General features: G+C 42.7%; 1 protein-coding gene across 1 annotated transcript; it reads left to right on the top strand.

The window, feature by feature from the left end:
* The first annotated feature begins 578 nt into the window (after positions 1 to 578).
* DLEU7 (deleted in lymphocytic leukemia 7) lies at positions 579 to 17,927 on the top strand. Its single transcript, XM_061434417.1, is given in 6 exon segments — positions 579 to 617; positions 686 to 1,000; positions 1,002 to 1,129; positions 1,131 to 1,161; positions 1,163 to 1,210; positions 17,647 to 17,927. Coding segments are annotated over 6 exon segments (768 nt in total). The 3' UTR covers positions 17,854 to 17,927.
* Positions 17,928 to 22,222: the final 4,295 nt, after the last annotated feature.

The raw sequence follows: 22,222 nt of genomic DNA, 5'->3' as shown, positions 1-22,222 counted from the left end.
CTCTGCTGCCTAAGTCCTTCGGGAGTTTCACAAAAAAACATTGAGGCTCCTCATCTAGGCAGTGCCAAGCCCTTGCTTCCCCAGTTGCTATGCAAGCAGGCCTGGCTGCGCCCTGAGGCAACTTTGCCCTTGGCAGTCAGGCCCTCCCAGCACAAGGGGCCTGAGAAGATACACAGTCCCTTTCTTCTGTGTTTGGGGATAGGGGCCTTGAAGGCCACTCCACGAAGTCCCTGAAAATTCCCCTAGGGTTGTGAAAGGGCGGGAGGGGGATCACGCACCGTCTTGGTTTCGTGAGCTTTTCTCTGGTCCTGCACACTTTTCGTTTCCTGGTGGGTCTTTAACTCGTGCACCCCAATCCCAGCCCCAAAAGGATCTCAGGTAGGCCTTCTTCAAAGGAGACGGGGGCAGGATATGCCTGGATAGATGCCTCCGCATAAAACGGCAGGTTGTCCCAGCCAAGCCCTGGAGAGGAGGCGGAACCAGCGCGCAGCATCTGGCCGGTTTTCAAGTGCACGGTGGTGGGGAGCAGGACTTCAGGCAGTCTCGAGTCAGAACAAGCCCATTAGGACTCGAACCGAATGCTGGGGCCAGCGCGGGTCGCTGACCTCGGGCGCGAGGTGGGGCCGGCCCCACATGCCGAGAGGCCGGGAGGCGGAGGAGCGGCGGGCTGGGAAAATGACCCTAGCGACCCCACGCGCCCCCGCCTCCATCGCTCGCGGCTGCACCTGCCCGGGTGGAGCGCAACGAGCAGGCGGCAGAGGCGAGGGCCTGCCCCGCGCCCTTAGAGGCTTCCACCGGCCATCAGATGGTGGCTCTGCACACCCTTCAGCTGCTGCAGCAGGAGTAGGGCTCGGGGGACCGTCCGGGCGCCCCCCGGAGCCCGCATGACCTAGACCACGTGCCCACCGCCCCAGCGTGTTGTTCAGGCCCAGGGCTGGCAGGGCCCAGGAGAGGGCGCGAAGAGGAGGGCGGGAGCCGGGGGATCAGGAATCTGGGGTCCGAGGACGCAGGCGAGCTCCGCCGAGGTGGAAGCTGTGCGAGGTGCCGAAGGGGGCGCGGAACTGCTGCCCTTCCCCGGGGGCCGCGGGCCCCGCACTCTGGCTCGGATGGCGACGTGCAGCGAGCTGGCCCTCGGAGCTGGTCAGAGTGGAGCAGACAGAGGCTCCTGGGCCCCCTCCAGCAGGAGCGGTCCTTCCCTATCCGCCTGAAGGTGAGCCTGGCTTCCGGCATCCATCCCCCTGCGGCGGCTCAGGGTGGAGAGGGGATTGGCGGACACGAGGCTGGGCCACAGGATCCAGAGTGGAGCCTCCCTCAGTGATCCAGCCCTCGGAGTGGGAAGGAGGAAGGTGGTGCTCGGGGGAGTGGGCAATCGGGGCCCACCTGACTGCAGCACGGAGACACCGAAAGGCTTTGCCAAAACCTTCCTCTGGGACGCCTCCCTCGCTCACATGAATCAGCTTCCAGCTCCAGTTCGAGCCCTTTTCACACGTGCAGTGGAGGACGGCTCCTCCTGCTCTCTTTCCAAATTAATAACCGCTCCCCTACAGCCTCAAATACACGTATTCCGTTCCCTCTGCCGTTTGTATGACGAAATCACCTACATGTATTTGAAGTTCCTTCACACTTATGAATCGCAGTTATTTTTGCATAAATCCAATTGCTCAGGGGGCCTTACAGAGTCAACCTAAATTCTCATAAAGTAGCACCAGAGTGGCGTGGGTGCTGGGTGTTGAAGCGTGAATACTCAGGCTAAACTCCTGCTAAGTCGCGCTGCTCATATTTGAAGGACACAGGTTTCCTCTTAAGGTACCAAACTGTGTTAGCCAACTTAGGCAGAGAGCAGAGTGGCCTGCCTCCCAGGCTGCGTGGGAGCGGGGAAATCTAGGGGTCTGGAATCCAGTCTTGGCCTTGCTGTTAACTCTCCTAATTTGTTTAAGGTCACAGATCTCTTTTAGACCCTCTGGCCTTCCAGTTTTGATCCCTAATATTGCTTCATTCATTCTCTGGGGAGTCTAGTGGAGGGACATGGGGGAGGGGTGATGAAGAAAGGGCATTTTTCAAGAGTTGATGTTCTTGCTCTACATGCCAACGTTTGGAAAACATTGATATACATTAGGTTGAACTTTATACTCTTAGAAGATTGATTTAAAATCAAATATTATAAAGCATAGCATATACCCGAATAAATATTGTCACCCTAGACTAGGGTTTCTCAACTTTCACACTGCTAACGTTTTGGACAGGATGATTCTTTGTATGCGTGTATGGGGGTGGAGGAGGGGTGTCCTGGGCATTCTCTGCCTCTACCCAGTAGATGCCAGCAGCATACCCTCCCCACCAGTGGACAGAACCAAATATTGCTGAAGTGTGTGTGCTGGGAGGGAAAACGAGATCACCTCCATATGCAAATCACTGCTTCATTCTAAAAAGTTTTTAAAAACGAAGCTGCATTTCACCAATGCTCTTGAGGTAAGATGCACCTTTTTTGGTACCACTGAGAAATAACAATAATAATAATAAAAACCCTACCAATTAAACTGCGACACACTATCAAATATAAGACATATCCTCACTTCAGAGATTTTTGAAATGTGAAAAAACATGCATCTTAGAATTAATGAAACATGAAGTACTCTGTCATGCCAGGAACCTATACAGGGCACAGGTGGGTTGACAAAAGGAAAAGCTGAGTGATCAGTTTTACATTAGGTGATCCAGGAAGGCTTCTTGGAGGAGGTAACCTTTTTTTTTTTTTTTTTTTTTAAAGAATGTTTACTCTCCAAGCATTAAAGGGAAAAAATATTTCTGAGGAGCTGTGGGGTTTCAGGCCCAGAAGCAATGAAAGGACCTAGGGCTTTGGGGGAACTAAAATTAGTTCAGTATGGCAGAAGGCAAAAAAAAAAAAAAGGTTGTTGGAGAGTTAGGGGTCAGATGCAAAAGGCCTCTGGGTCACGCTGAGGACCTTGGATTATCTTGCAGGCAAAAAGGCAGCTGTTGAAATGACTGAAGTGAGGACCCTGATAAATCACAGAGGCAAGGTCAGGCCAGAAACCATTGTCGGAGGACCTGACCCAGCTTAACAGCAAGGCCGCCCTCTGCTCTGGACTACAGCTCATGCCACTTGAGGTTAACACAGCTGCCACTTCTACTTGGTAATCCTTTTAACCCTCTCTACTTGACTTTTTGTCCTAAACATTTTCTATTCTCTGCAAACTTTCTTCATCCAAACCCCAGCCCTCTCACTCCTTTTCTGAGAAAATTGAGGCCATCTGACACAAATATCTTTCATTTTACCTAAAAGATTTCATTTCCAATTATCTTCTTTTTTGCCTCTAATAAAGAAAAACTGTGTGGTTCCCACCCTTGCCCACCCCCCAAATAAATTCTTTCTCTTAAGTGCTGGAGCAAATCTTTCCTCTACCCCTGGAGTTTTTTCTTTCAATTCTCTCCTCTCACCTTGTATTTTCCAATGCATTCCCTCTGCCAGTTCTCTTGATCCATAAATATGCTCAAATCTTCCCTCACTCACCCAACCCCTGGAGTCCTGGTCCCTTTCTTCTCCATCGCAAGCAAACATGCAGACTTCTGGGTTCATGCTGCCAGTGTTTTTAGAGGCATCCAGAGTCCTCATTAGGAACAAGGGATCTCAACTTGCTTGCAAACTGGACTCTGCTGTTCACATTCAGGGGAATAATGAGTTTCAGGGCTCCTGAGAACAGCCAGTGCTTTCAGAAGAGAGAGAAGTGGTTTCTCTGGATGATTTGTCTCCTGGCTAGCATCTTGCTTGGTTTATTGTTAGGAGAGAAGGCGGTATCTCAGTTTGGATTGTAGGGTAACGATTACAAAGCACTTAGACTCAAGGACATAGCAGTCTGTCTTTCCGGGGGGGCTGGTTATACAGACTTGGCATCATCATTACTAGTGTTGACTCAAGTGATTTGGATGCCTGTCTTCTATATTTTTAAATTAAGACCATGCAGGTTGATTCTGTACACCAGAATGGCTTCAGGAGGATTTGTGCTAAAGGAAACAACACTTGTGTGTCACTTAAAAGTGTGTGGAAATTTCCCCAACATCAGATCCATCCCACAGTGTTACTTGCCACAGAGAGGAAGAGGATGAACAGCACAGTGATCTGGTCCCATGGAGCATTTCAGATCTGCTCTGCTGCTTCCTGCTGTAGACTCTTGGCCAAGTCATTTAGCCTTCTTGTGCTTCAGTCTCCTCACCTGTAAAGTGGGAACAGTGGTATTTGACCTATAAAGGTTATTGAGATAATGCATATAAAGTCTTAGCTACTGGCTGCTCATGGTAAACTGCAATACTTTTGAACTTTTACTAGTGTTATTATTGACAGACTGATGCCTCAATCTTCTTTAGTAGTCTTTATTGACTATTGATTATTGTATTTCATTCTTGATATTGATGGATCTGACTTATAAACTCTGTATTTACTTTTCTGAGGTTGTTGACAAAAACAGTTAGAATGACCCAAAGACATTTCTAGGAAGTGACTTTCCAGAGGTCAGCATTAGTCCATGGCCAATGACTGATTGAGAGCTGTGACCACCGGGTGACTCGCCTATCAAACCACCAGAATTAAGGGACTGAAATTTCCAGGCATGAAAGGAGAGAAACCCACACCACAATAATAATACATATCCTTATAGTAGTTTACTCTTTTCTTAGAGAAGCCAGCACTTCATATTCCTTTTGAGTATTTTGTTGTTGTTGTTTAGTCACTAAGTCATGTCCAACTCTTTGCAACCCCATGGACTGTATAGTCCAACAGGCTCCTCTGTCCATGGGATTCTCCAGGCAAGAATACTGGAGTGGGTTGCCATTTCCTCCTCTGGGGGGATTCTCCCGATCCAGGGAGCAAACCTACATCTCCTGCATTGGCAGGTGGATTCTTTACTGCTGAGAGACCAGGGAAGAAATCATCAAACTCATGTGAAAAAACAAAACAAAACATGAAGTGAGTCTTTTCATGGTGGATGAAAAAATGCTTAACAAAACTGAGTCTTGTTAAATTTGGTGGAGAAGATGGAGTTAACCAGTTTAATAAAAATTTACTATGGAAAAAAAATTTACTATGGGAGGAAACTGAGGCTCAGAGGAATTTAGAGCTTTGCTCAAGAAGTGGTAGCCCATGATTCAAATGTGGCTTTGTCTGACTCTTTCGATTGATACCAGTCACAGTGCTGGACTTCCCTGGTGGCTCAGATGATGAAGTGTGTGCCTGCAATTCGAGAGACCCGGCTTCAATCCCTGGGTCAGGAAGATCTCCTGAAGAAGGAAATGGCAACCCACTCCAGTATTCTTGCCTGGAAAATCCCATGGATGGAGGAGCCTGGTAGGCAGTCCGTGGGGTCGCAAAGAGTTGGACATGACTGAGCGACTTCACTCTCACTTTCTTTTCACAGTGCTAGCTCATGGGGGTGTGGTGAACATCACACAGAAATCAAGTACCTGAGTGTGCACAGTTGAGAGGGCATGGTCGTACCTGCCGTGCATCTGCACACAGCTTGGGTCACAACAGTCAGGCTGTAACTAAGTATCTTAGTTGGTATCTAAGGCTGTAACTAAGTATCTTATGGCTTGGGTTGCCATAACAAAATGCCACAGACTGGGTGGCTTAAACTATAGCCATTTATTTTCTCACTGTTCTGGAGGTTGGGAAGTTTAAGAGCAAGTTTGGTTTCAGGGATGTTTCTCTTCCTGGCTTGTAGATGGCCACCTTCTCACTGTGTCGTCGTGTGGTCTTTCCTCTGGGCGCAGGGCAAGATATCTCGTATGTCTCTTCCTATCCTTGTAAGGACACTAATCCTACTGGAGAAGGGGTATGGCCTAGTTTAACTTTAATTATCTTCCTAAAGATCTTATCTCTGAATAGAGTCAAACTGCAAGTTAGTTTTTCAACACATGAATTTTGGTGAAATACAGTTCAGTCCATAACACTGAATGACTTGTGTCTCCTTAAATCATGGTCACCTTTGTTGTTGTTTGGTCACTAAGTCGTGTCTGACTCTTTGGAACCCCATGGACTGTAGCCCACCAGGCTCCTCTGTCTGTAGGATTCTCCAGGAGAGAATACTAGAGCAGGCTGCCGTTTCCTTCTCCAGGGGATCTTCCCAGACCAGGGATCGAACCTGTGTTTCCTGCATTGCAGAAGGATTCTTTACCACTGAGCCACTAGGGAAGTTCTCATGGTTACCTTACATAGTGACAGAAAGCCCAGAGAAGTGTGGGAAATCATTATCAAACTAGTAATACTAGCAAAGAGGCTTTAATACTGTCCATCCAAAGGGAGCATAGAAATGTGTGGAGCACCAGAAGGAAGCCAGTCTAGGATTTTAAAAACTGCTAAAAGTGACCAACCCATAGAGACCGTTAACTCAGCCAATCATGAAATCACTCTAATTGAGTTTTGTCTATCTTCCTTTGATAGTTGAAGACATTTATGGTTTCCAAGAGTTCTGTTCTGAAGCAAGTTTCATGGAAACTATGGTTGATGCCAGCTTTTGGAGGCAGAAAAACTTCCCTGCCTGCCTTTGCTCACTTGCCTATGAGCTCAACTTGCCTATGAATTCAACTAATTATGGTACCAATAATTTCATCACGTTCAGTGGTTTGAGCTGGTTTTCTCATTCCACAGAGCAAGAGTAGTGGTTGTAAAACCGTTGGCTTTGGCTTCACAGTAATTGCTAAGGCTCTTTGCAAATTCTGTGTGAATATTGAGTTACTCAGAGGAAGACATTGATGATGAATGCTTTTTCCCCCTGTAAATATTGGTTAATAAAGCCAGTTTCTGCAAATTTGAGAATGGCGTCTTTACAAATTTCTAATATTCCAATTGAATAAGTAAATTCTCATGGTTATATTATTAGTAGCCATGGCCAGGGGAGTGCTCTTTATTTGGGACAAAATTGCATGTCTATGTCAGGAAAGGCTCAGTAGCAGCCCTAGAAGTAGCTTCGTTGTGGCTTTGTCTTTCCTTATAAGGTGAATGATGTGAAAACCAGGATGTAATATCTTTCCGAAATCAACATTTGGGGAAAGATATTGCAAGATGGCCCTAAAACAAAACTAAATACTTAAATGTGTAATGTCGTGTGGAAATGCGGCTGTGCTTCATTTTACGATTTTGGGGTTTGCCTTGTGAGCACACTTGAATCGAGTGCTTGTATCCATCACAAAGTGCTTTTCACTGGACTTGCCTAATGAAAATGGTACTGTACCCAAAGCAAATGCATAAGGAACCATAGTCACTTGTGAGCGTTTACACTGGGTACACCACAAGTAAAAATGTTTAATTTCCTGTGGACGATAGACTTTTTATGGTGACTGGCAGATACCGTGGTTCTTCATTGGGTGTTTTATTAATACGCAGTTAGTATCTACTTGAGATTGACCTTGAGTTTAGGCAACTGGTGACTGTTCTGGGCCCTGTGAATTTGTGGTTTAAAGCCAGATACCAATGAACGAGGAGCAGCTGGGGCAATTTGTAGTATACTGTTCCTGATAGTGTGGTTTTCATAACATCCCTCTAAAATAGAGAAACGACAGTCCCATTTTACATGCGTATCCAATGTGGAGTACTCTGATGGGTCCAGGGGAGGGGTCCGTGTTCCCCTGTAGGGCCAGCCCCTGGGCAGCTTTAGTGGAGAGTGGTCGGCTGTCCAGGCCAAAGTTCACTAAGGTCAGGCCTTATCACAGAGAGCTAGGGAGAAGCTCTTTCATTAATACTCTTTGCAGAAGATGCTAGGCATTGGGGAGAGTGGGAGGGAGAATGTGAGAAGAAACAAGCTTGTGGAGACCATTATAAGAGCAAGTAGCTCAAGACAGGACTGTTTGGGAAAGAACCAACTTATCTTAAAGCCAGAGGTGAAGGGAATATGAATTGATTTATAGTTTATGAAGATCTAGACATGATTTTGAAGGTGATGTGGTGGGGGGGGGGTAAAAAAACCTTTGTGTATTGTTTAAAAGTTATCTGTATTATAGAACCTATAAAGTCATTTTTTATTTTTGACTTTATTATCCATTGGTGTTGGTTTCAGAAAACAAGCTTTGAAACTGACTCCTGTTGCCAGATTCTTTTTGCTTTCAAGCCTTTGGTTTTGATGGGAGTGTTTATTTTCAGTAAAAAGCTAAAAAGGAGCTTAGCTTTTCTTCCCTTTCTGGACTTTGCAGGTGCATTTTCAGTTGTTCAAAGGTTCCAGACGTGTGCATTCTTAATAAACACAGTGTATGATGCAGAGAAGCACACGTGGGGTGGATTTTGTAAGAGACCTCCCTGACACTGGGTGGGAGAGAACAGAGCAGAGGAAGGGAGAGCTCTGGCCAGGAGGTCTCTGATTAGCTAGGAGTTGGCTTTACATGGGCCGTGGAAGCTTCCATGCCTTGAATCCTTTCCAGATAACCAAGCCGTCTCAAATATGTTGCAGAGAAGAGGGCAGGACCAACGGGACAGTCTTCAGTTTGGATATGAGCACCGCCAATTTGAGCTTCGTAACGCTTAGTTAACCTTAAGAAAAACAGCATGAATATAGCCAGAAAAGAAACATGTAACAATTCACAAGGAGACATTTTTGTTCCTCCCTTAAAGCTAGTTGGGTGCTCTTAGCTGGCTTCCACGGTGTCCCTGTTCACCCGACAGTGGCATCTGCAGCTCTGCCCCTCCCATTCACTGGTCCGTCTCCAGCACTGGATGGCGAGCTCTGCTCTCTGTCGCCCTGGCATCTGGCCCAGGCTCTGATGTGGGGTGAGTCTTTGATGAACACTTGAGTTTTGAGAGAGAGGTAAATTTCAGCTCTGCCACTTACTTGCTGTGTGATTTAGGGATGTCATTTAATTTCTCCAAGCAGCATTTCTTTTCATCTCTAATTCCTGGATGATTGTGAGGGCTGAGTGAAATATGGCGTATAAGGAGCCTCACTTGGAGCCTGGCGCCTAATAGGTGCTCAGGCTCATAGGCTTGACCAGTGTTCTTCAAATGCTGGTTTGCCATGCTCAGAAGTTCCAGGGACTTGACTGGCATTCAAGGCTTTCTGCACCAGCTTATTCTGAATAGGTAACATGATGCTCTGTTGTTTTTTCAGACTGATCTCCTCCCAGTCCCAGGCCCGACTTGGCTCCAGGTTTTCGCTGCTATTGAAACTGAGCAGGACACTACGGTCCTTGCCTCCACCCCCCACCGGCCCCTGACCTATGTTTGCCTTTTGTCTATGGAAAATTTTAGTCAAAGAATAAATTTAATCAGAGAAATGAGAAACATGGAAACAAAGAAAAAAGAGTCAAAAAAAAAAAAAAAGAAAAAAGAGTCAAAGGAGACTAAATGATAATAATGTAGTTATTAACAATAGTCAAGGACCTTTAGTTCTTTCTTAAGGGCTATAGATAATATTCTGAGCCATATCCTGTGAGCTGTCTCATAGATACTAAAACACGAGGTGGACAAGTTAACTACATGATGACCAGACTGTACTCAGGACATGAGCTGCCACAATTCCGAGAACTGACTGCAAAAAATGGGAACAAGTGGACCCTGGAACTGAAGAATAACTGTACCTAGATAACCAACATAATGCTGGTCAGACCCCTGATGACCAATTTGAAGATGACTGTCAGAGCTGACTGTGCTGTTCCTGCATGTAGCCCCCTCCCCACTTCTATCTATAAAAGCTGCACGCTGGTTGCCAATGCGGAGGGGTGGCGGAGGGGGAGTCGACCTTCCAGATGTCTGCCACCCTCCCCACCCCAGTTGCCGGCCTCTGAAATAAAGCAGACTTTCCTTCCCACCAGTCTGGCCTGTTTATTGGCTTTTGAGCAGTAAGCAGCCAGACCACACACCTTTCAATAACAGTATCATTCATTCTAATTCTGGGCCATCTCTTTCCTCTATGAGTCAAATACTGCTTTCCCCAACACCATCTCTCTTATAGCAACTGTGCAGTCCTTCTCACCTACCGTTTCGCTGATACCTCATCCAAATTTCCACTCCCTTCTACAAAGGCTGGCAGTAACCTGATCGTCTCAACCACTATTTTTTTTTTAATTGTAGTAGGAAGAAAAAAAAAAAAAAGCGAAATTTACTGTTTTAAGGGTAGTGTTAAGTACATTCACATTTTTGTTCAGACAATCTTTATAGCTTTTTCGTCTTGCGCATCTTGCAAATTTTGGGCAATCACACATCAGGTATGCTATTGAAAGCATTTCCCCACAGAATGAACTGTGTACAATGTTTAGATCATGAGTCTATAAATGTCTGTTCTTCTGTAGGACTGGGTTTTTATGTTTTTTGTTTTTTTTTTACCATATCCCTCACTCATCACATTTCATTGGACACTGGGAGATATGCCGTATGTGTGTGATTCCTTCTACTAAGTTATAAGCTCTTTAGAGGTCAAGTGCCATGTCTTATTGCCTTTTATCCAGTGTAGTAATAAGTTATGTATTAGAGGCTAGGTACACATTTGAAATAAATTTAACAGATTTATTAACAGGCAAACAGACTGAGGCCATTGTCCCAGTAGATTAGTTGAGTCATGAGAGATTATCTCAACTCATTTTAAAATGTAAGTGCTGGCCATCGATTTGGACCACTGTAGCAATCAATACATTTCATATCCAAAATCTGAGATTACACAAGGCTTTAGACGTTCCAAAACCTGCTTTTTGATTGCTCAGCCACCATCGTGTTCTAATTCTGGCAAAGCGCTCAAAGCACCGTGTAGGATATTATGTCATTTCTGGAAGCATCTGGGACTTGCTAAATAAAAGCTGCTGGGAGGATGCCTTCTGTCATTGAGTGGAAAGCACCATAAGTGAAATCATCACCGATATTGATCATGTGAGTTTCTACTGAAAACCCATGTGCCATTTTATATGCTGTGTCTTTAAGGCTGTCACTGGTGCCCCTGCCTTCTGCAGGAGAGGTTGGGTTGGAGGTCATGGTTGTTGGATCCATAGTTGGCCTTCAGACCTTCCAGAAAGGAAGGGAAGCAACCACCTGTTTTATTTTTCCCTTCCTTGGCTTAAGAGTCCCATGGAAAGCCTATTCCTATTAATTTGTTTTCTTTGACTGTTAATATATTTGAGAAAGGATTAAATGGAAATACTGTACTAAAATAGTAAAATAAAGAGACTTTGCAAAGCTCGCCAGAGATCTGAAGTTTACCTAGGGCCTCAGGGACCAGTATAGCTCAGCAGTAGAATTTTATTGTATGTATAATTTTCCCTAAAGATGCCTTCTTTGATTCTTTACAGTAAATGTGAAATTGGCTTCAGATTTTCAGCCTACAAATATGTTTTTAAAGGCATTTTAATCTTCTCTGGGTGATGAATGCCTTTGCAGACTGGGTAATAGGCACACGTCAGCACACATTTTGGTGGTTCCTTTTATTTTAAATTTCCTTTTGCACGTTGTCTTTGATCCTTCCACTTTGTACTTAGAGTTGGATTACTTCTATAAAGCAACTGGACAATTTCCCTTGATGTGGATCTTGGGAAAGCAGTCCAGAGTCATTTTTTCCCTCTGCTTTCTCATTTCCAAGCAACATGCTCCAGCAATATAGGTTACTCCAAAACCTGTGGGACAGATTATCTACAGGGCCCCTTAATACCTTCTGAGCAGAAAATAAATAAGCAACACACAAAGGCAGGGAAACAAGAATGCTTTAAGGAGAAAAGCATTCTAGAAGGGTGGTAACCTGTGAATACTCCTGAAGGTGACTATGCTGTGTTAGCCCACATGGAGTCCTGCTGCTGTTGTCTGCTGAATGGAATGAATGGACGTTTGTTTTGTTTCTTGGAGAATGTTTTCTAGTAAACACTTTGCCAGAAACCCAGGTTCTTCTCACCCAACAGAAAGAGTTTTTATTAGGGAGAAGAATAGCTTCCCTTTTCACACAGAATTAGGGAAAAAAAAAAAAAACTAGCTCCTTGTCAAACTTTGTTCAACTTTTAGGTTTGTTTTTTTTTTTCATTATCTGTTTCTCTTAAGTTATTGCCTTGAATGCATAGCTCATGGATTTTCATTGGTTAAGTGGTTATTCTTTACTTCTATAAGCATTTAAGTCTATGCTTTTATCATCAGAGCTACATCCCACAAATTGTAATATGTTATTTCCATAATTGTTCAGTATGAAAAGGAGTAAATCAAGGCTATATATTATCAACCTGCTTATTTAACTTTTATGTTGAGTACATCACGCTAATTGCTGGGCTAGATGACTCACAAGCTGGAATCAAGATTGCCAGAAGAAATATCAACAACCTCAGATACGCAGATGATACCACTATAATGGCAGGAAGCAATGAGGAACTAAACTGCCTCTTGATGAAGGTGAAAGAGCAGAGTGAAAAAGCTGGCTTAACACTCAACATTCAAGAAACTAAGATCATGGCATTTGGTCCCATCACTTCATGACAAATAAATGGGGAAACAATGGAAACAGTGACAGACTATTTTCTTTGGCTCCAAAATCACTGCAGATGGTGACTGCAGCCATGAAATTAGAAGACACTTGCTCCTTGGAAGAAAAGCTATGACCAACCTAGATTGCACATTAAGAAACAGAGACATCACTTTACCAACAAAGGTCCATCTAGTCAAAACTATGGTTTTTCCAGTAATCATGTACAGATGTGAGAGCAGAACTATAAAGGAGGCTGAAGGCCCAAGACTTGATGTTTTGAACTGTGGTGCTGGAGAAGACTCCTGAGAGTCCCTTGGACAGCAAGGAGATCAAACCAGTCAATCCTAAAGGAAATCAACCCTGAATATTCATTGGAAAGATTGATGCTGAAGCTTCAATATTTTGGCCATCGATGTGAAGAGCCAATTCAATGGAAAAGACTCTGATGCTGGGAAAAATTGAGGGCAAGAGGAGAAGTGGGCAACAGAGGATGAGATGGTTGGTTGGCATCACCGACTCAATGCACGTGAGTTTGTGCAAGACTCTGGGAGACAGTGAAGGACAGGGAAGCCTGGCATGCTGAAGTGCATGGGGTTGCAAAGAATTGGACAGGACTTAGCAACTGAAGAACAACAACAAATAGAGCATTTTAAAGTTTCAATTATTTTTTTCACTGACCCATGAGTTATTTAGAAGTGGATTTTTAAGTCACACTTGTTTGGGAAAGGTTATCTATATTATTGGTTTCTCATTTTTTTCCTTTCTGATTTGAATGATATAACCTTTGATATTAATTGAGATTTTTTTTTGTGGCATTACCATAAAGTCATAGGGCTTCTCTCATAGCTCAGTTGGTAAAGAATCTGCCTGCAATGCAGGAAACCCTGGTTCAATTCCTGGATTGGGAAGATCCCTTGGAGAAGAGAAAGACTACCCACTCCAGTAGCTCAGATGGTGGCTCAGATGGTAAAGCGTCTGTCTACAATGTGAGAGACCTGGGTTCGATCCCTGGGTTGGGAAGATTCCCTGGAGAAGGAAATGGCAACCCACTCTAGTACTCTTGCCCTGAAAATCCCATGGATGGAGGAGCTTGAAGCAGGCTACTATCCATGGGGTCGCAAAGAGCTGGGCACGACTGAACGACTTCACTTTCACCCACTCCAGTCTTCTGGCCTGGAGAATTCCATGGACTGTATAGTCCATGGGGTCTCAAAGAGTCAGACACAACTGAGCGACTTTCACTTTCATCTTTCATAAGTAATCCATAGATGTTTGAGAATAACATATATTTGCTTGTCTCCATTAGACCAAGCTTATGATTAGAAAAGATTTTCAGTCTTTTCTCTCTAGGTTGATTGTCCTGTTGTCTGATCAGTTTCTGAGAAAGATGAGTTAAAATTAGTCTTTATGTCTGTGGATTGAGTGTAAGGTGAGGTTATCATATTAGACACACACAAGTACAAAACTGTCTTCTTGGGCAATAGTCCATGTTGCAGTTTATTTTATCCCTAAAAATGATTTTTTTGGATTTATTTTTACTTTGCTTGGTATATATTTAGTATCCCTTTACTTTCAATCTTGGATGTTTTTAGTTTTAAATGTTTTGCTTGTAGCATTCAGATAAAATTTGAATATCCAACCTGGGAACCACTGTATTTCAAAAAGTGACTTATTTGGTGCTTTTTCATTTGGAGTATAGGTGATTTGCTGTGTTGCTCCAATCTCTGCTGTACAGCAAAACGACTCCATTTTACACATACATACATTCTTTTCTATATTCTTTTCCATTATGGTTTATCACAGGATGTTGAATGCAGTTCCCTGAGCTCTACAGTAGGACCTTGTTGTTTATCCATCCTATATATAATGGTTTGCGTCTACCAACCCCAAACCCCCAGACCATCATTCTACCCTGCCGCCCACAACCCTGGCAGCCATGAGTCTCTTCCCTACGTCTGAGTCTGCTTCTGTTTTGTAGATAGGTTTATTTGTGCCACATTTTAGTTTCTATTCATCTTGCTTTATGTTTGAATCCTTTATTTCTCCGTTTTTACCTTCTATCAGTAGGATCAATAAAGTTTCGATGTATCTTTTCCCTCTGCTGACTCTGAAATATTATGTACTATTTCTATACTTGAAAAAAATTTGTATACCACAGAAGGTTTCCCATGGACAGAAACTCCAGCACTGTTATCTTCTGGACATGGTCGAAGTCTGCTGCAGCCACAGGAAAGGGGCCTCAAAGCCTGGGATGCTTTACTCGGTCTGGGAAGGGGCATCTGAACACTACTGCTCCATCCTGCGTGGCACCACTTTTCTGGCCTCGTATTTCTCTCCTTTTAACAATGATCCTTACATTTCTCACAGGCATACTTAACAAGCCTAAAACCGATCACCTTTGCCACTTTTGTCTTCAATGATGCAATGCCTTAGAACGCCACCGCATCCTACGTGGGACTGCACCTCAGTGTTTTACAACCGTCTTGCTTTCGTGAAACCCAAGTTGTTAAAATTTTTGTTTTGATTAACCAAATCTTTAGATTTATGCTGTGTTTGTAAGTTTCTTTGTTCACTGTTGCGTCTTACATCTCTTTCTCTGAATTTCCTCTTTCTGAATTCTATCTTTAAGAAGACCTGACAGTGAATGTCTACTGTGATAATTCCTTTTGTGCTTTGAAATGAATGCACGTTTATTTTGCCTTGAGATTTAAATGGTAGTTCAGTGGAATTAAAAAAAAAATCTTGGTGGACAGTTATTTGAAGAATTTATCTTCAATTGTTGTGGCTTAGAAGTTGGCTGGAACTTAGCTGTTTGGTTATCCAGACTGAGTGCCATCTTTTTCCTATATGGTTGCTTTTAAGAGCAGTTTTACCTTAATGAGTTTAGATTTGCATCTCATTTACCTTTTTCTGCTCAAAGCTTGTTTTGTTTCCTGAATCTTAGGATTCACATTTTGAATCAATTTGGGATAATTTTTATCCATTATTCTCTTTGACCGCTGCTTCTCTCTCGTTCTTTCTTCTCTCTCCTGAAAATGTATTTGTCATACTTTGTCATTCTGTCGTCTATGTCAGTTAACTTCTCATATTTCCCAAAGTCTTTATTTTGTATTCTGGATAATTTTCTCAAACTTATCATCCACTTTACTAATCTTCTCCTCAGCTGTGTTTATTAATGTGTTTCCCATTGAGTTTTTTAATTTGTCGTGATAGTTGTCATTTCCAGAAGTGGGATTAGTTTCTTTTTCAACCTTGTTTTTTTCTTGGGAGTTTTTTCTGACTTTTTTCTTTTATATCTTTAACCGTGATACATATATTTTGTAATTTATACCTGAAATTCTTGGAGTCTAATTCTGCCCTGCATTATATATACTATATCAGGGTGGACTGTACTTTAAATTTCATATTCTAAGTTTGTCTTCAATAGATTTTCTGGCAGTACTATTGTGGGGCATGGGTTGTGAACAGGTTTCTGTGGAATAGGCTTTTGTTTGCTTTTGCCGTGTGTCCATGGATATTTCAGACCAGTTCCAATTTTTAAATTAACTTCTTGGCATGAGTGCTCTACGAACATGTATATGGTATAGAGGGCAACTCCAAATGGGAACTACTGTATGCACAGGTCTGCCATTGCACATTCATAAGGACAACTTTACCTTCTACCCCAAACCCAGCTCAAGAGAAACCAACTTTCTCTTCTTGATAGGTATTGGCACGCAGCTAAAGTAATTTGCCTTTCTTTTATAATTGGCCCTTGGAAGTTTCCATTACTCCCTTGCAAGCTCAGAAAGGATGTTTGTTCTACTGCTTAGAATTTAGTAGCAAGACCGTATAGGGAAACTGTATGTGCCAAGTGACAGAACCAGAAGTCTGGGCGGAGTCATTTTCATGTACATTTGAGTCTTGAAGGATAGGGTTAGAGGTGCTCGCCCTCCAAGCAGTCAGAAATCTGTGTATAATTTTATAGCTGGCCCTCCAGCTCCAGGGTTCCGAATCCATGGGTTCAACTAACTATGGATAGTGTGAAAGTGTTAGTCGCTCAGCCATGGCAACCCCATGGACTGTGGCCTGCCAGGCTTCTCTGTCCATGGAATTCTCCAGGCAAGAATACTAGAGTGGGTAGCCATTCCCTTCTCCAGAGGCCCTTTCTGACCCAGGGTCGAATGTGGGTCTCCTGCATTACAGGCAGACTTTTACTGTCTGAACCTCTAGTACTGTAGTTCATATTTATTGGAAAAAATCTGCATATAAATGTATCTGTGCAGTTCAATCTTGTGCTGTTTGAGTCAACTGTATTTAAAATAAAACATATAGTCAACATTATCTCTGATGGGGAATAATTTCCGTGTACTGTTTACATGCAATGGATTTTAGAATGTGAAATATTTGAAAATTAAAGATCTATTTAATTAGTTCATTCTTTAAAACTACTTGTGAACTCTTTCTAGATTTGCATCAAATATTTCTTGGGACCATGTTCATTAAATACCAAATCCTGTTTTTGGAATCTTGAAGATAGTAATTGTGGAATAAAAGGAACAGAGTCTATCTGTGTATTCATCAAAGCTCTTTTAAGAACAAATAAGAGAAATTCACTCCAGTATTCTTGCCTGGAGAATCCCATGGACAGAGGAGCCTGGCAGGCTACAGTCCAGAGAGTTGCAAAGAGTTGGACATGACTAAAGCAACTTAGCACACATGAGAAATTCAACTCCAAATGGCTTAAGTAGAAAGAAATATTTATTGATTCAGATAGCTAAAAAATCCTGGGATTTATTGTCCAAGCACAGATATATTGACATGCTCAGAAAATGTAATTGAAGTCAGTCTCTTTTAATCTCTTGTTTCTACTTTTTTTTTTTAATGTGTTGGCTTTATTTTCATTTGAATTCTCTCCTTATGGTAGCAAGATGTTTTCCAACAGCTCCAGTTAAATAGAAATTCTCTTTCCCAGTTGAGCAATCTCCTGGGACTGTGGCTTGCTGATCCATCTTAGGTCATCTGCCCATCCCTGGTCAATCGAAGTGGCTGAGGGATGATGTGCTCTGATTGACCTTGCCCCTGGAGTTGTGGAGTAGGGTTAGCTTTGGTCAAACTATGTGGGCTGAGAATGGAGGAAAATGATGCTCTGAGAAGAAAATTGAGATTCTGTTATCAGAAAAGATGGGAGTGAAAACTGTCCTCTGTAACCTAATTGCTTGTTTGTGTTTGCTCTTCACTTCAGGACAGTGTTGAGTTTAGAAACATCTGCAGTCATTTGGCTGTACAAACTGAAGGACAGCAGTTTGACAGAGATTTGAATGCTGCCCATCAGTGTTTGAAAACAATAATCAAGAAGCTGACTCAGTCACTTGCTAATATTCCTTATGATGCCCACATGGTAGCCTGTGCTTCCTGGAGACAGATCTTACAGAATCTCCCCAACATATGAGTGTTCAAGATGCTGGAATTAAAACAACAGTGAGCACTGCTTAGAGAACTGGATACCTTAGTTCCTGAGTAAATCAGCAGACAGTGGATGCTTTTATTCCAGTGAGGAGACACTTGATAGCATACATAGCAATCTGACCAGCGGCATTTGTGCCCTTTGGAATTACTGCATGTTGGTGAAAATTTTTTAAAGCAGTAGTTCACATTTTTAAGTGTGCTAACACGTGTGCTGACTTTTTGATTGAAATACATTCCACTTTGTGGAGCTAATTAGATTATATATGTATATACACTTATGAATCTATATTAAATATTAATTTTAATTGAATGACATCTTTAATCTATATTCATATTAATGGAGGCCTATGAGGTTTAATGGGGCTTCCCTGATAGCTCAGTGGTAAAGAATTCACCTGCAATGCAGGAGACACAGTACACACAGGTTCGATCCCTGGGTCAGGAAGATCCCTGGAGAAGGAAATGTCAACCCACTCCAGTATTCTTGCCTGAAGAATCCCAAGGACAGAGGAGCCTGGCAGGCTATAGTCCATGGGGTCCCAAAGAGTTGGACACGACTGAAGTGACTGAACACACATGGGATTTAATATAGTTATTTGTATGATTAAAGTGCCATGGTTCTTAGCATTATTTTGAATAAACGGAATGTTTGATAATTGATATGTCCTACTTACTGAACACTTCATTTTATGTTATGAAAATGATCTTTGAAAGTTGTAGGACTACAAACACATGTGTCAGTAATTGAGTTCCAATCCTGGCATGAATAACTTGCTGTCGGGCAGGGGAGAGCTGCTTCTAAAACTTGTGCTTTCATATACTGGTTTCTAAATTTGAAACGATAATGAGCTATGACGTACCGAGACGATATAGCATGTAAATACAAAGTACAGTGTTATTAAAGTCTCATGTGAAAACATCTAGCTCCTCGTGCTCTTCCTAAACATTCCCATTGAAGTAGGAAATTCTGGTGAAAAAAAGGAGGGAGTGGATATACTAGCAAGTTTCCCTAAACATTTAGACCTAGGAAAAGAGAGTGACTTTTTTTTTGCAACAACAATGATCTGTACGTGTGTTGCCGTTGCTGTTTAGTCGCTCAGTCGTGTCCGACTCTTTGCGACCCCGTGGACCGTAGCCCTCAGGCTCCTCTGTCCATGGGATTCCCCAGGCAAGAGTACTGGAGTGGGTTGCCATTTCGTTCTCCAGGGATCTTCCCAACCCAGGGATGGAACCAGCATCTCCTGCTTGGCATTGAGTCACCTGGGAAGTCCCCTGCATGTGCTTAGGGAAAACTAAGTTTTCCATTTTTTAATGGTGACTGTATTGAGAACAAAAGTAAATTGAAATGCTGCTTTTCTCTTCAAGTTTTAGCAGAAACGGCTTTAGATTAAAAAAAAAAAAAAGAGTGTAATGTATACATGTAACTTATTTTCTGAAGGAATTGTAAACTGGGTTTGTATGGTAAGACTATATCTAGCCCCTCTGCCCGTGGTGTTTCTCAGGCAAGAATACTGGAGTGGGTTGTCATTTCCTTCTCCAGGGGATCTTCCCAACCCAGGGATCAAACCTGGGTCTCCTGCATTGCTGGCAGATTCTTTACCGTCTGAGCCACTAGGGAAGCCCCGTTTAAAAAATTAGGTGATAGTAATAATCAGAGCCTTCACAGGGTGAGCTGCCGGTTGACATCTGGGTTTTGGACTCCTCGTCCCCAGAACTGTGAGAATACAGTTTTGCTGCTCTAAAGCTCCCAGTTTGTAATAACTTGTTGCAGCAGTCATAAGAAATGAATACACCTGCCTTTCCCCACTGGCATATAAGCGCCGGGATGTCGTGCATGGCGATATCTCCAGTGCTGCACAAGCCTGGTACGGAGCAGCAGCCCCGTAAATGTCTGATGAATGAAGACATACAAGTCACGTGGTTAGTCCTCTCAGCTGCTTTGTTTGTGCTTTCATGGAGGAGTTTGATTTCTCCAGAAATCCCCCAAGTCTTATGCATCTTTTGGTAAATATCTAAATTCAAAGAAAAAAGTTAAAATGAGGTGAAAGTTGCTCAGTCGTGTCTGACTCTTTGTGACCCCATAGACTGTAGCCCACCACACTCCTCTGTCCATGGAATTCTCCAGGCAAGAATACTGGAGTGGAAAGCCATTCCCTTCTCCAGGGGATTTTCCCCACCCAGGGATTGAACCCAGGCAGATTCCTTACTATCTGAGAAAAAAGTTAAAAGGACAGTATTAACGGTTAAAACAATCAGCACATTTTGATCAGGTGTTGAGTTTAAAAATTATGCAGCTATCATTAAATAAATGGTTAATAACTATGATGATCACCATTAATAACTATGATGGCATCACGGATTCAATGGACATGAACTTGGGCAAACTCTGGAAGATAGTGAAGGACAGGGAAGCCTGGAGTGCTGCAGTCCATGAGGTTGTGAAGAGTCAGACATGACGTGGTGACTGAACAACAAAAGAACAACCAGGATGATCATCTTAATAGTGACTGGGCCAGCCTAGGACACTCAGAAGAGTAGGGTCTTTACCCTAAAGCTGCATAAAAGTGCCTTTAAAAGCACATTTTAAAACTTTATTATTGTGGACTATTTTCTTCTACAGCCATGGCACCATCATCATGCTTAATAGAAGTTTCTACATTTTTGTGGTTCCGGCAAAATTTGGGGGACACTTGGCCATCTTGGAGCCAGGCTCTGTGTGTGTGTGTGTGTGTGTGTGTCTCATTTCATACCATATAGCACCTTGAACAAGAGTGACACTTGCATCAGGACTGTTTGAGGGTATCTTCATAATACTGAGACAAATTTGAGTCATCTGATAATTTCTTTGTTGGATTTCCTTAGATACTGAACCCTCCCATTCCCCTGGACTCTTATGTTTGTATGCTCTTTAGCAATAGATTTCTGGAAGCATATTTGCTTGTGGAATAAAAATAGGGGCCATGTTGAGGACTTTAAGCAGAGCTGGGCAGACAAGTGACAAGGTCATACCTGCAATGCTTTCTCTTGTCCCTAGATACTCTCCTCACTCTTTTCTTTGCTTTTCTGGAAGCTCTGCCAGGTACCAGATTGGCCTGATCCTACAGCGTTTTGACCACACGCCTTATGCTCGTACAGAAGCTATCTTCATGTTCCTCTGGCTGTGTTTTTTTTTCTTTGGCCTCCTCAGGATCAGTTCTCTTCTCTCATTTAACTGCTCCTACTCTTCTTACAGCTTCTCCCCAAAGTGGGTTAGTTTCCTTGGTTTAAATGAAGGCCACTAAAGAGTAGGAAATCATTCAGTTACTTGCTCTGTGCAGAACGCAAGACTATAAGAATCACATCTTTCACGTCCAAAGAGTCTCTGAAACAGTTGGCCCCATTCTCCATTGTTCCTCATGTTCTGATTCCAGATACTTATGCAGTAAATCTATCTCAGAGGAGTGTCAGTTCTGTGGATTCACGAGTTCCAAGACACATTAAATTCAGCAGAACTTTGAATAAGAGGTATTCTGTATAATCTGGGTATCCGCATCAAGGATCCCAGTGTTCCTTTCTACAGCCAAAAAATTACCACCGTCCTGGTTTCACTTAGCTCACATCAGAACCGAAAGTCGAGGCTGTTGTAGTCCTGGTGTATGTTACCAGAGAGCTTGCTTCTATCTGATGCCTTCTGTGCTGCTGCGCTCAATGGAAGTGATATTTATTTATTTATTTATTTATTTTTTTGTGAAATGGTACCTCATAGTGGTTTTGATTTGCATTTCTCTGATAAAGAGTGATGTTGAGCATCTTTTCAAGTGTTTGTTAGCCATCTGTATGTCTTCTTTGGAGAAATGTTAGATCTTTGGCCCATTTTTGATTGGGTCATTTATTTTTCTGGAGTTGAGCTGTAGGAGTTGCTTGTATATTTTTGAGATTAGTTGTTTGTCGGTTGCTTCATATGCTATTATTTTCTCCCATTCTGAAGGCTGTCTTTTCACCTTGCTAATAGTTTCCTTTGATGTGCAGAAGCTTTTAGGTTAATTAGGTCCCATTTGTTTATTTTTGCTTTTATTTCCAATATTCTGGGAGGTGGGTCATAGAGGATCCTGCTGTGATGTATGTCAGAGAGTGTTTTGCCTATGTTCTCCTCTAGGAGTTTTATAGTTTCTGGTCTTATGTTGAGATCTTTAATCCATTTGGAGTTTATTTTTGTGTATGGTGTTAGAAAGTGTTCTAGTTTCATTCTTTTACAAGTGGTTGACCAGATTTCCCAGCACCACTTGTTAAAGAGATTGTCTTTAATCCACTGTATATTCTTGCCTCCTTTGTCAAAGATAAGGTGTCCATATGTGCGTGGATTTATCTCTGGG

The sequence above is a fragment of the Bos javanicus genome, chromosome 12, assembly GCF_032452875.1.
Source record: "Bos javanicus breed banteng chromosome 12, ARS-OSU_banteng_1.0, whole genome shotgun sequence".
NCBI lineage: Eukaryota > Metazoa > Chordata > Mammalia > Artiodactyla > Bovidae > Bos > Bos javanicus.
This window is presented reverse-complemented; position numbering and strand designations above follow the sequence as displayed.